The sequence below is a fragment of the Corvus moneduloides genome, chromosome 25, assembly GCF_009650955.1.
Source record: "Corvus moneduloides isolate bCorMon1 chromosome 25, bCorMon1.pri, whole genome shotgun sequence".
NCBI lineage: Eukaryota > Metazoa > Chordata > Aves > Passeriformes > Corvidae > Corvus > Corvus moneduloides.
Window position 1 is genome coordinate 5,689,839 of NC_045500.1, and position 11,965 is coordinate 5,701,803.

Genomic DNA, 11,965 nt, shown 5'->3' on the forward strand with positions numbered 1-11,965 from the left:
ATTTTCCCTGGTGCCCCTGGGGCCAGTCAGTGCCGCAGAAATCGCTGAAAACTCCGGAGGGGGGGGGTGGCTTTCTGTTGGGTTTTTGGCTCTGAAGAGGAAGGGGCTGGGCAGAGCAGTCCAGCCCCTGCAGATGGGGATGCTGCAGGGACCTGGCCGCCCTGCAGCCTCGGTGACATCAGCTGGGACTTCATCCGGGCTGCCGGGGAGGGCGAGTGGCCACCGTGTGTCACAGCCGGGGCTGCCTGTCTGGGCTGCGATGTGGGGCCAGCCCGGGGGCACAGCCGGGCTCTGCTCCGTCTCGGGGTCACCCCGGTGCCAAAGTGCTCCGAGTGCCACCCCGGGGTGACTCCCCTACGGTTAAAAAGCAGGAATTCCATCCAGCCTCCTGAAAAGCCTTTCCCTTTTCCCTCTCTGGGATTTGGGTCCTCAGCAACTTGCAAGCTCAGCCGACAAATGACAAATGAACTGTTTGGAAACGGGGGGGAAAAGGGCATTAACTTAACTTCTTAAGGCCCTTGGTGAGGCACAGGCTGCCCTGAGGTTTGGATGCTCCCTGGAAGTGCTCCAGGCCAGGTTGGACAGGGCTTGGAGCAACCTGGGGTGGTGGCACCTGGCAGGGGGTGGCACTGGATGAGCTTTACGGACCCAAACCGGGCTGTGATTCCACGATCTGCCTGACTAGGCCCCCTTGGCTGAGCCTCTTTCATGGTACTGACTCCTTTTTTTGGTTCCTTTTTTATTTCTTTTATTAGATCCACTAGAAATCAGGCAAGGACAGACTCCACAGACCAACACTGTGCCCTCCCCACAAGTGCCAAACAGCCCAGGACTGGCTCCTCCTGTGTCACTGTAACCCAAAGAGACTCCCAGATGTGCTCAGTAGAAATAGTTTATTAAAGAAAGTAGGAAATTACAATTCTGTGAACAATCTACAGGGGAGAAGTGTTTTTCAAAATAGATGTTTTTTGGCCATGTTTAAGGGGGCTGGGGACCCCACGAGATGCCAGTGTTCTGGGAACACTTGGAGGAGGGAAAAACAAAACCAGAGGGGTTTCTGTGAGGACTGGGGTGACAGGAAAGCCTCAGCCCCTGCACAAACACTTGGAACAAAAGTGCCAAGGACAAGGAGACAACAGGAGACAACAGATTAAAACATTAAACTCTGACTGAAAATCTTCTGACAGGGCACGAAGGATCAAACAGAGCCTTTTGTGACTTAAGAGACAACGCTGTGAGTGTACCTTTCATTCCCTTTTTATACTGGTTTTTCATTATTTTCTATTATTTCTCTCATTATTCTTTAAGGACAGAAAATGTAACACCAGAAAGACACCACAGTTACCCAGTTCACACCCAACAAAAACATAAAGGAACGAGCTGAAATGGCTTCTACAGTTGGGAAAGTGGGATTGAAAAGTTCTAAGTCAGTTTGAAGACACTTTCCATGAGAAGTAAGAGAATTTTCCTCCTTGTGAGAATCCCTCTGATCTGATCAATGGTTCATTCAGCACAGGATCTCTCTTCCCCACATCCCTCCCTAAACTGTCTCCCCCTTAAGGTCCGCTCCTCAGGGGAACCTGAGATGGGAAAGTTTGGAAGGACATCTAAGTGGCTTCCATGTGTGGTTTGAGGGACAGAGGAGGTCACAGAGGGGCTGCAGGTCCCCTGACACAGAACTGCATAGAAGAGTCCCAGCTGAGCACTGAGAACGCCCCTGCAGCGCCCTGAGCCCAGCCGGAGATGAGGTTACACAAACACTGAGCCAGGAAATGCTCCTTCCCCCCAGCCAAGCTCCAGGGAGCGCTTCCCCAATTCCCAAGTTTTCCAGACCAGTACAAATAAGAAAGGTGCAACCAAAAACGTGTTTGGAAGTGTTGGTTTGCTCTGCAGCACCACGAGGTGCAGGTGCACGTGTAAACTGGAGTCACTTGATCTTGGCCAGTGCTGCCGCTCTCCTCTCTGTGTTCTGGAACAAGGCTCGGATCAGGCTCTTCACCTCAGCTGCTGAGAACTGCTCTGCCAGAGGCCCCTTCCCATCTGCCCACCTGGAGGGGAGACAGGGAGAGCTTTATTTCACCCACTTGCCCAGAAATGGCACCTCAAACGAGCCTCCAAGGACCTGTGCCAGCGTCAGCAATCCAGGTACGGGAGTCCAGAATTGTTTAGCCAGGTACACAAAGGTGGGAGGTGATTTTTGCACTCAGAACCTTTTCCTTCTCCTAAATAAGACTAGAGCCTGCCTGCAAAACTCCCATTTGCCTCCTTAACAACACAAAAATGTGCTTTATGCACTGGTGGAAGAGTTGGGAAGCTTTGGTGACTTAGATGTTTCCAAGAGCAGGGCCCAGGGCAGGAGCTGCTTTCCCTGTCCCTTCCTGGCTTTACCTGCTGGAGACAGGGTGTTCTGCCCTTCAGAGCTCTCTGGGAGGCAGCTGGGAGCAGGGAATGCCCAGCTGCTGACAACTCATGCCAACTAAAGTAACAGAAGTAACGATGCAAATCCTTATGGATAAGGCAGATGAATTCCCCATTGCAAGGCAAAAGGAGGAAGAAAAAAGCACTTGGGTGGAAGGACAGCAGCAGGCAAAATGCCAGGCTGCTCCCTGTGAAGTATTCCTGAACTTGGAGAAGCCAAGGGGATGCACAAGCTGTGCTTTGGATCTCTCATGGCACCTGGTTTTTTACCATTTTGCTTTTCTCTTCAGAAAAGAAATACATGAGCAAATTTTAAATGGGCTGTGAAGACCCAGCCACAACCAGGAGCTGATCCTGACCCTTGCTAGCAGTTTCTGCCTCTCCTCTGAACCCCAACTCCCTGGCACAGGTCTGGAGAACCAGCTGGAAAGGAGAACACCTACCGATCCACGATCTCCTGGAGGTTGGCCCGCAGGATGATCATCAGCTCCCTGAATGTCATCCACTTCTGCACATAGACAGGAACTTCCTCCTGGTACTTCTTATTTTTGTCCTCTTCAAGCAGAGGGGTGAAAACTTGGGGTCCCTCATCCACCATGATCTTGCAGAGTGAGTACAGCCTGTCTGCACCCTCTGCAGAGATATCCTGGGAAGGGGAAAACATGAACAGAGGGGAAGTGAACTTTAATTTTGGAGTGCCAAGCGAGATGGAAAATTTGGACGGTGAGTATTTCCCACAGACACACCATTATAATTTCTGTCTGAGTGAACCCTTCCCCTGAAATGTGATTGTGGGGAGAGTTTCTGGAGGTGACAAATGCTGTCCCCAGCACCCCCTGTGGCTGTTACCTCCAGGGCAGTAATCCTGGTGACAATCTCTGCCAGGGCTGTGTTCAGTAAGGTCCCCATGGCCTTGCAGTACACGTGCACAGGGAGCACATCCTGCCACACCGTGCCCAGCCCCCTCAGCTGATGCAGCACCTGCAAGGCAACAGCTGAGTGTGACACCAGGAACAACACTGGGGCAGGCCCCAGGGGATCAGGTGAGTACAAACGGGGAGAAACAGCGGAGAAACCCTGCTAAAGACACAGCCTGGGACAAAAAACCCAGAAGCATCATGGCAGAAAATAGCAGTCCCACAGCTCTCAGGACTGGGATTACACACTGTACCCTCCCCATGATACCTGCAGGCACTGGGGTGTTCTTTCTCTGCCTTCCTTACCTGCTTTATGGATTTATTTGCTGCACGGTAATTCTCATCATCATCCATATTGGAAAAATTCCTGGCACTCCAGAGCCTGTCCAGGACTCCTCGCTTCTGCACTTGCATCTGAGCCAGAAAACACTCCATCCCTTCAGGAGCAAAATGAGCAGAGAGAAGCAATTATTAAATTTGCTCTGCCTATTTATGACTGTAAGTGCTGAATAATGAACTTGCTATAATGTTTTATTTTTAATCACATTTCCAGTCTCCAAACAATCTCCCAGAGCCAGTTTAACCAGTGAGCTCTCATGCAGCTTGCATTGCTACAACACTGCTGGAAAAAGCAGCAGAGTAGCAGAATGAACTGTGGATGACTCCTGTTAGCTCACACAAACTCATCTCGGAATTTATTTCTATAGGATAACGAATGAAAATATCACAGGACTGAGCAGCAGACCCAAAAACACAGTGCTGCATCTGGCAGGACACCAAACTGCTCTTGGGACTCAGCTCAGGACAAGGAGATACGGGTTTCAAAGAGCCAAGACTTCCTAAACTGGAAAATGCCACCTGTTCAAAAATACCAATCCGCTGCTCGCACTGAGTGAGCAGCCACACCTGCATGAAACCATTCAGCAGCAACTGCCAGGGTTGATTCCCACGTGATCCATGAGCAAGTTTCAAGAGGGAAAGGTGGGAAGTTACCCAGCTTCCTGAAGTCAGGCACCATGTCCACGAAGGTGCCTCCGCAGTCGCTGAGCACGGCGCCGGTGAGGTAGCGGAACTGGTGGCCCAGGGTGAGCAGGTGGTGGACGATGTACATGCAGTTGTTGTAGTGGATGGCAGCCAGCTGGGGCAGCTTCTGCAGGTTCTCCCTGGCCCAACACGAAGGCAAAAGGAAGAAATGGGTTTATTTAGAGCTGGTTCTGTTAGAAAAATGGTCATGTCTGCCCTAGGCAAGGCCCGATTGACATCAGAGTTAAAACATTTAACTTCTCACATCCCCAGAGGAACTGGCAGGAAAAGAAATGGCACTGAGGCATTTGAACCCTGTGTTATCCCACACTGTTTCCAGCCATGGACTTTCAAACAGGAATATATTTTGTTACAGCAAAGTTACGGGGAGGAAAAGGGAGAGAAGTTGTCTAACAGGATTGTGACCTTTCCACCTCCACTGCTGCTCTTATTGCAGACAAAACATCATGAAAAATCTGTGCATCAGACCTGGGGTCAAAGTTACGTGGCTGGAAACAAATACAGCTGTGTGAGAACTTCACCCATGCCCTTCACTTAAGATTGACAACGCAGAAACTCTCGAGCACCGGCTTTGCACAGGTATGGTTTAATCACAGATTGAATAGTTGACTTCTCCTGATGGAGCCCCTGGCTGTAGTGGACAAGTGGGACTGTTCCAACAGCATTACTGCCCCTCAGAACAGGAAACATGGACACACTCACCTGTGGTATTTGGGCACGACCTCACAGAAGACGTGGAAGATGTCCCGGACGCAGTTGCAGAGCTGCAGACAGCTACAAGGGAAAGAGGCCTCATGTCAGCCTGCCATTAATGTCTTGTTCACAGCTAACCCTCAACCTGCCCCAGAACAAGGTTTTATGAGCAGTGAAGCACTGGCACAAAGAGGAGATTGTCAGGATCAATGGCAGCACTGTCAACACTCTGGAAAGCTCACAAAGGCTGTGGTGACCTCGAGGTTCAGTGTGAAGGGAGATACGTGAAGCCCCAGAAGAAAGGGGACACTGTCCCTGCCCCTCCACGTGTGAACCTTCTCCACAACTGCCCCTGGAGACCTTCAAATAAAGATGCACCTCCTTACTAAAATTATCTCGAGTTTCATTTCTGGGAGGGAGGGGAAGGCAACAGTACCAGAACTTTGTGCTGGTTTTGGCCTCCTCCATTGTGTTATAAGCCAGCTCCATGAGCTGCTGCACAGAGGAGCTGATGCGGCACGTGGGCAGGGACAGGGTGGACTGGCTCAGACTGCTCTCACTGCCCAAATTCACGGTCCCACTGTCCAGAAGGTTGGAGGGTCCGTGCGTTTTCGGGTGGTCTCCTGACCAAGGAGCAGGGAGCTCCGGTAGGGCTGCACTGGAATCGGGTGTGATCTAAGGGAAAACAAGAGAGAGGGGTAACAGAATTTAGAGCTCAGAAAGGAGAATCTGCAAGATTAAAAAGCACTGAATGGCAGAGATTTAAGACTCACAATAAACACAAGACTGCAGCACTATTAAAAAATATTTAGAGATTGTTTTCCAGATGGAAAAGCTGTGTGAGGCATCCCCAGTCACCTTTACAGTGTTGTGTATTTCTGAGGTCATCAGCTTCCTGGCTGCCTTGATCAAATCCTGGCACTTCTTGTTGGCAAAGTGGAAATTGACGTTGCAGGCGTATTTCAGCAAGGCAGTCTTGTCTTGCTTCAAAAACTGCATCTCCTTCAGGGCTTTCTCAAATTCCTTTGTGGATTCGATCACCTGAGGAGAGCAGATGTGTTCTATGTTAGCACACGCTCCTAAAACCACAGAACAAAGTTAAAATTGGGTATCAAAGCCGAAAGCAAAGGATGAAGGAGGCTTTGGAGGGCATTAACCACTGGAATGACATCACACTGGAGTGCCTGGGCTCTGTGTTCAAGCCTGAGGGGGTTTTTGGGACCCACCTCTTTGTACTGCTCCAGCTGGCTGCTGCTGGTTGGGAGGGAGTGCACCAGGCAGCTGTGAATGAGGCAGTTTGAGAGCTCCTCCCAGATGAGCTCCCCCAGCAGCTCTGCCAGGGTGACTCTGCCGTCCTTTCCGCCTTTCCCAGGCTCCTCCAGAGGCACATCTGCATCCCAGAGAAGAAAAATGGATTTTAATACAGCTGCTTCCTGGACCAGACCCTCCATCAGTTCAAAGGCTTTTCCTCCTTAATTTTCCTTGCACGTAATGCTGATTAACAATCAGATATTCTAAAAAACTCTCATTAAATTAATTGATCATAACTAATTCCAAAAGAGAGGAACTACCTACTTAGCAGGTATTTGTGCAGAACTTCAAAAATCAGCTTGATCTTGTCAAACACCTTTATAGGAGAGAACTCATCCAAGGCAGGCTCCTGGGACCTAAACCTCAGGATGAACACATCTGGCTGCTCCTCTGTGACTGGCTCCAGAGATGGGTAGGAGATCAGCGGCTTCAGGATGTATTCCATCAACAACTGGCCTGAGGAAAGGGAAAAACAGAGGTTTTCCAACAGCAGATTGCTCCAGTGAGGTCCAACCCTGACTATTCTGGATTTAGAGACCGCAAGGAGTGGAAGGAACACCCCCTCGATCAGTTCTATCAGGGAATTACTAATGAGGTAAGGCTCTTTAAGCATCAGACTATGAAACCACATAGTCATAGATCAAAAGTACACTGAATTGTCAGGAAAGGATACATAATCCCAGGTAAATACTGGGATGAATATTCTCCTATTAATAAGAACCCCAGCATTCACCCCAGCGGGAAACACAAGCCAGGAGAGAGACGTTTTCCAGCGTCCTGCTGGAGTGAAGTGCATCTCACTATCCACGTTAAAACAAGCCTGAACTATCCACCTGAGCTACTGGGGCTGTTTCTGGGGTCAGTCTTACCAAAATCTTTGAGCTTGTAGTGCAGCTCTCCCATGACAGCCAAGGCCTGCAGCACGGCAGCGACGGCTGGGACAGCAGTGTCCTCACCCTGCGGCGGCACCGCGTGTAAGTGCAGCTCCGAGAGCACGACGGCCTCCAGGCTGCTGCTCCCTGCACACAGACCAGACACGCCCAGGGCTGTCACAGTGTCACAGCAGAAGCCACTGCAGTCAGCTGAAGCGAAGATCTCCCAGAGCAAGAGCTCGTTTAACCCCCTCAGCCCAAGAGTTTCACTGCATGTCCCACCTGGCAGGTGAGAGCAGGCACTTCAGTGGGGCGAAAAGAGTGAAAGGAAAGAGAGGAAAACCTGTGAGCACCTTTGGAATGGGGAAGCTTCCACACAATCAGCTTCTGCCACTCCTTCCCGAGCTGGTAGATGATGCTCTGCTCCTGCACTGTGAGCTCCTTGCGCAGGGCCTTCGGGATCCTCAGCTCAAAGCCCCTGTGGGATTCCACGTTCCTGAGGCTGCTCCGTGCCTGGTGGGGGAGAGCAAACACAGCTCAGGCAAGTGCTGCCCCTGCCAGGGAAAAGCATCCTCTGCAACTTATTCAGTGCATGAATCTACATTGCCAAGGGGTCACTGTTACCTTTTCCAGCCGCTGAGCTGCTCGCATGTACCTCTCTTCCAGCAGGGCAGTGCTGAACTCTTTCACAGCTGTGTCAAACTGCAAGGGCCAAACACACGCAGGTGTCACTGCAGCTCTGCTCCTACACTACAATTTGTAGGCTACAGCCACTTATTCCAAAGGGAAGCCCAGAATAATATCTGAGACGGGGGAGCAGGATTTTTTGCTCCCCCTCCTCACCTCCTGAAGCTTTTTCAGGACACTCAAGACCACTGAGTCCCTCTCCAGCTGCTGCTTCAGCTCTGTGAACTCAGTAACAGCGACATTTAGATCTTGCTGGACCTAAAATAACAAGATTTTTCAGTTCGCTGGCAGCATTTGTTAGCACACACATTTTTCTCTTACTTTAAATTTCATTTATCATTTATTTCTGTTCACAGAATAATTTGGTGAGAAGGAAAAAAAGACTCCATCCTTTTTATTCCTGTGTCACAACCCCTGCCACAGCCAAGGCTGGTCCTTCTCTCTGAAGGACACTGTGACACACTTCTCTACCTACACAGGAGTGACGATCCCTTAATGACAGCTCTTAATGTACACCCTGGTGCCACCTCAAGGCATTCTTTAGGACCACCCAGGGATCTCAGTCACAGAATCACAGAATCTCCTGAGCTGGAAGGGACCCCCAGGATCATCGAGTCCTGCCACTCACCCCAAAATCCCATCATGAAAGGGTTGTCCGGACACTCCTTGAGCTCTGGCACATTTGGGGCTGCGCCCTCCTCCCCCAAACCAATCCCAACACTCCGTGCCGGGGTGGGGCTACAGATTTGGGATGAAATGGAGCGGAATGTCCCCCCCGGAGTCACCTCGTTCTCGATGGCCGCCTTGAGTAGGTCGATGTCCATGCACAGCCCCTCCACCTCTGCCACCAGGTCCTCTCTGTTCTGCACGCTGGGCAGGAACTCGCTGTATTTGCTGTTCATCATGGTCCAGACCTCTTCCTACGGACAGCGAGCAGCGCGACAGCGTCACCCCGCGGGGAGCAGCACAGGAGCGCCGGGAGCAGAGCAAGCGAGCCTGACAGGGCTGGGGCACCGCGGGATGAACCAGCGCTGGGCACCCCCTGACCCCGGGCTGGACATCCCGGGATGAACCAGGGCTGGGCACCACGAGCTGACCCAGGGCTGGACATCCCGGGATGAACCAGGGCTGGGCACCCCCTGACCCCGGGCTGGACATCCCGGGATGAACCAGGGCTGGGAACCCCCTGACCCAGGGCTGGGCACCCCGAGCTGACGCAGTGCTGGACACCTCGGTCCTGAGCGGCTCCGCCGCAGCGCCGGTCCCGCGCCTCTCCCTACGCCCCCTTCATTCCCGTCCCTTACCTTGAGCTCCTCGACGCGGCGGGAGAGGCGCCCGACGTGGGCCCCCAGGTGCTCCTTGTCCAGCTGGCCCGAGTGCTCCAGCACGGCCGCCACCAGCGAGCCCGCTCTGCCCGCCATGGCCGCGCACCCTACGGCGGCCGCGAGGGACACGGGGCCGCGGGGCGGAGCTCGATCGCGGGGGCCGCGGGTTCGAGGCTGCGCGGTGACACCCCGAGATGGCGGGGTCGGGGTCCGCGGTTGTGGGGACACGGAGATGCCGGGGGGCTGCTGCAGGGTTCTGTGGGTGGCGTGAGCTGTGGCTGCTGGGGGCACACCAGTGGATGCTGGAGGTCTATGGCTGGGGGGACACCAGTAGATGCTGGCAGTCTGTGACTGTAGGGGGGCAGTGACTGGGGAGGGACATGGAAATACTGGGGGCTCCCCAGCTCCGCAGGGGTCTCTGGATGCTGGGGGGGGACTCTCTGGATGCTGGAGGACCTGTGAATGCTGCTGGGTTCTGTGGACTTGGGGCACCTTGACTCCTGGGGGTCCCTGGCTGCTGGAAGCCCATGGCTGCAGAGGGGATCCCGACCTCGGCCCCTCACGTCCTCAGAACCCTTCCACGGGCTGCAGGCTGCGCTGGGGTGAGGAGGCCGGCGCCGAGCCCCTCATCCATCCCCAGCTGCCGGGGGAGCGAGGATCGGCCCCCAGCATCCGGTACCTGACGCAGCCCCGGGCGGGCGGTGCCTTGTGGTGAGCAGCTCTCTCCGCACGTCCTGCGAGCGGGGACAGGGCTGGCACCGCTGTGCCACCATGAGGGGGAAGGTCCTGAGTGCCTGGGCACTGCTGGCCAGCCTGGCCGTGGCCAGCTGGGGCGTCCGAGGTGAGTCCGCAGGTGTGGGGTTAGCGGCCGGACACTTGTTCCTGGAGATGCTGGGAGGGGTGCTGGCAGGGAGCCCCGCGGCTCGATGAGGTTTTCCGCCAGAGAATGAGGTTTGGAATGTCGATGGGGAAAAAGGAATCGGTGCAACAAGGATGGGAGAGTCTGCTTTTCCCAGAGTTTTTTTGGGACAGTCTGATGTGGTGCTTCATCCCCATAAGGAGCTCTGAGCTCTGCACCGCTGTCGGTAACTCAGAGGTGAAGCTCTCTGCTCTCTCTTCCTTTCACAGGGCAGGAGATATTCGTGAAGGAATTCAGTGGAAGGGTGTTCTTGGAATGTGTGCGAGGCCAAGGCAACAAAAACATCACATGGTGGAAAGATGGGAATACTGTGGGAAACGAAGCACAGCTGGAGCTGAGCGCAGCTTATGACGATCCCAGAGGTCTCTACGTGTGTGAGACAGGAGGCCAAAGGAAAAGCCTCCAGGTGCACTATCGGAGTAAGTGTTGCACACCTGCTTTTCTAGAGCCAGAGCTGCTTGGAGTTTTCACCCAAGCAAAATCTTGAGGGAATTTCCCCTTGTCTGGGGGTGTCTCCACCAGTTTGCTGCAGGTTCCTCTGTGTGTGGTGTCACTGTGGCAGCTTTGCAGCCTTATTTAGTGCCATAACCTGCCTCTCTGGCCCTGCACTGGGTGTGGGGGACACGTGGCAGCTTGTGCCACTGCCCTGGCTCACACGGCAAACCCAGCTGGTCTCTGTTGGCGGGGCTGGGGCCTGGACTGGCAGAGCTGGCTGAGCACTCTGGATGTGCCCCTGCTCTCAGTGTCCGTGTCCTTTTGGGCTTCCAGTGTGCCAGAACTGCATCGAAGTGGACGCTCCCACCATCTCGGGCATCGTCATCGCGGACGCCGTGGCCACGCTGTTCCTGGCAGTGGCCGTGTACTGCATCACTGGCCACGACAGGGGACACACGTCACGAGGTGAGGGACGGGAGAGCCCCGAGGGCTGTGCCTGGGCACCTCCGGGGGCCGTGTGTGGTGCCCCGGGGCCGCAGCCAGCTCTTGGGTTTGTTTGTAAATGTTCCCCACATTGCCCATGGCTCCCCTGATCCTTGACCGTGACCTTCTTTCTTCCTTCAGCTTCTGACAGGCAGAACCTGATTGCCAACGAGCTTTACCAGGTCAGTGTGGGGGCACCTTCAGCACCCCTCTGTGTGTGTGGGGTGGGGGAGGACACCTTCAGCACCTCAGTGTGGAGAGAATCTTCCCAAAGGCTGATCCAGCTCCCCCTCCCAGGGCTGGGCAGGCACAGTTTTGGCTCATGTCCCCTTTTTTTCCCCCTCCCAGCCCCTTGGAGAGCGGGAGGATGAGCAGTACAGCCGGCTGGCTCCTGCCCGCGCCCGCAAGTGAAGTGGGAAGACTCTGACACTCTGTGACTGCCTTCACCAGCACGCTGGTTTTGCTTGGAGGCCCCTCCAGGATGGGCTGCTTGTAGCACTGTGCTCATTCCATGACCTCTTGCACTTCTGTATTCCTGTCATTAAAGATGAGCCTGTCCCACAGCCTCCCTGCTCCATCCGTTTGTGTCGAGGTCCTGGGGAAGGCGCCCACGGGATGGGATCTGGTGGCTGGGAAGGTGCACTTGGGGTGGGATCTGGTCACTGGGCAGGCCAGGTCTCCGCTCCCCAGCCCTGAGCAGAAACAGTTCATGTGGTCTGAGTCCCCAGAATGGGACACTGGCACCAGACAGGGCCAGCCAGCATCGCCTCACCCTTGGAAGGACAAAGAGGTATTCCTTTGGTGCAGGTAAGCACAGAGGCAGAGTTGTTGTCACTGGGTGAGTGCTGATCCTGCTGAGAC

The 11,965-nt window shown here is 54.0% G+C and overlaps 2 protein-coding genes across 2 annotated transcripts; one reads left to right on the forward strand and one right to left on the reverse strand.

Annotated features, from left to right (window-relative positions):
• Window positions 1-874: 874 nt before the first annotated feature.
• Window positions 875-9,385, reverse strand: ZW10 (zw10 kinetochore protein). The gene is made up of 16 exons (XM_032133830.1): window positions 9,247-9,385; window positions 8,728-8,862; window positions 8,099-8,200; window positions 7,880-7,957; window positions 7,609-7,768; window positions 7,253-7,402; window positions 6,648-6,839; window positions 6,299-6,462; window positions 5,931-6,113; window positions 5,509-5,747; window positions 5,082-5,153; window positions 4,329-4,498; window positions 3,642-3,772; window positions 3,268-3,399; window positions 2,862-3,064; window positions 875-2,048 (listed from the first exon to the last, which is right to left on the reverse strand). Exons 1-16 carry the CDS (start codon window positions 9,361-9,363, stop codon window positions 1,928-1,930), a joined length of 2,349 nt encoding a protein of 782 aa, XP_031989721.1. The 5' UTR covers window positions 9,364-9,385; the 3' UTR covers window positions 875-1,927.
• A 491-nt stretch (window positions 9,386-9,876) lies between these two features.
• Window positions 9,877-11,669, forward strand: LOC116455686 (T-cell surface glycoprotein CD3 gamma chain-like). The gene is made up of 5 exons (XM_032133831.1): window positions 9,877-10,108; window positions 10,396-10,605; window positions 10,955-11,086; window positions 11,246-11,286; window positions 11,453-11,669. The coding sequence occupies exons 1-5, from the start codon at window positions 10,039-10,041 to the stop codon at window positions 11,513-11,515; spliced, it is 516 nt and encodes a 171-aa protein (XP_031989722.1). The 5' UTR covers window positions 9,877-10,038; the 3' UTR covers window positions 11,516-11,669.
• The last annotated feature ends 296 nt before the right edge of the window (window positions 11,670-11,965 follow it).

What these genes read in the sequence shown, in the direction of transcription:
- LOC116455686 (XM_032133831.1), top strand. Translation starts at nt 10,039, where the DNA reads ATGAGGGGGAAGGTCCTGAGTGCCTGGGCACTGCTGGCCAGCCTGGCC. An exon ending in CCTCCAGGTGCACTATCGGA is followed by an intron (nt 10,606 to 10,954) that starts GTAAGTGTTGCA and finishes TTGGGCTTCCAG; the next exon opens with TGTGCCAGAACTGCATCGAA. An exon ending in CAGGGGACACACGTCACGAG is followed by an intron (nt 11,087 to 11,245) that starts GTGAGGGACGGG and finishes TTCTTCCTTCAG; the next exon opens with CTTCTGACAGGCAGAACCTG.
- ZW10 (XM_032133830.1), bottom strand. Translation starts at nt 9,363, where the DNA reads ATGGCGGGCAGAGCGGGCTCGCTGGTGGCGGCCGTGCTGGAGCACTCG. An exon ending in TCCTGAAAAAGCTTCAGGAG is followed by an intron (nt 7,958 to 8,098) that starts GTGAGGAGGGGG and finishes TGGCCCTTGCAG; the next exon opens with TTTGACACAGCTGTGAAAGA. An exon ending in TCTGCACAAATACCTGCTAA is followed by an intron (nt 6,463 to 6,647) that starts GTAGGTAGTTCC and finishes TCTGGGATGCAG; the next exon opens with ATGTGCCTCTGGAGGAGCCT.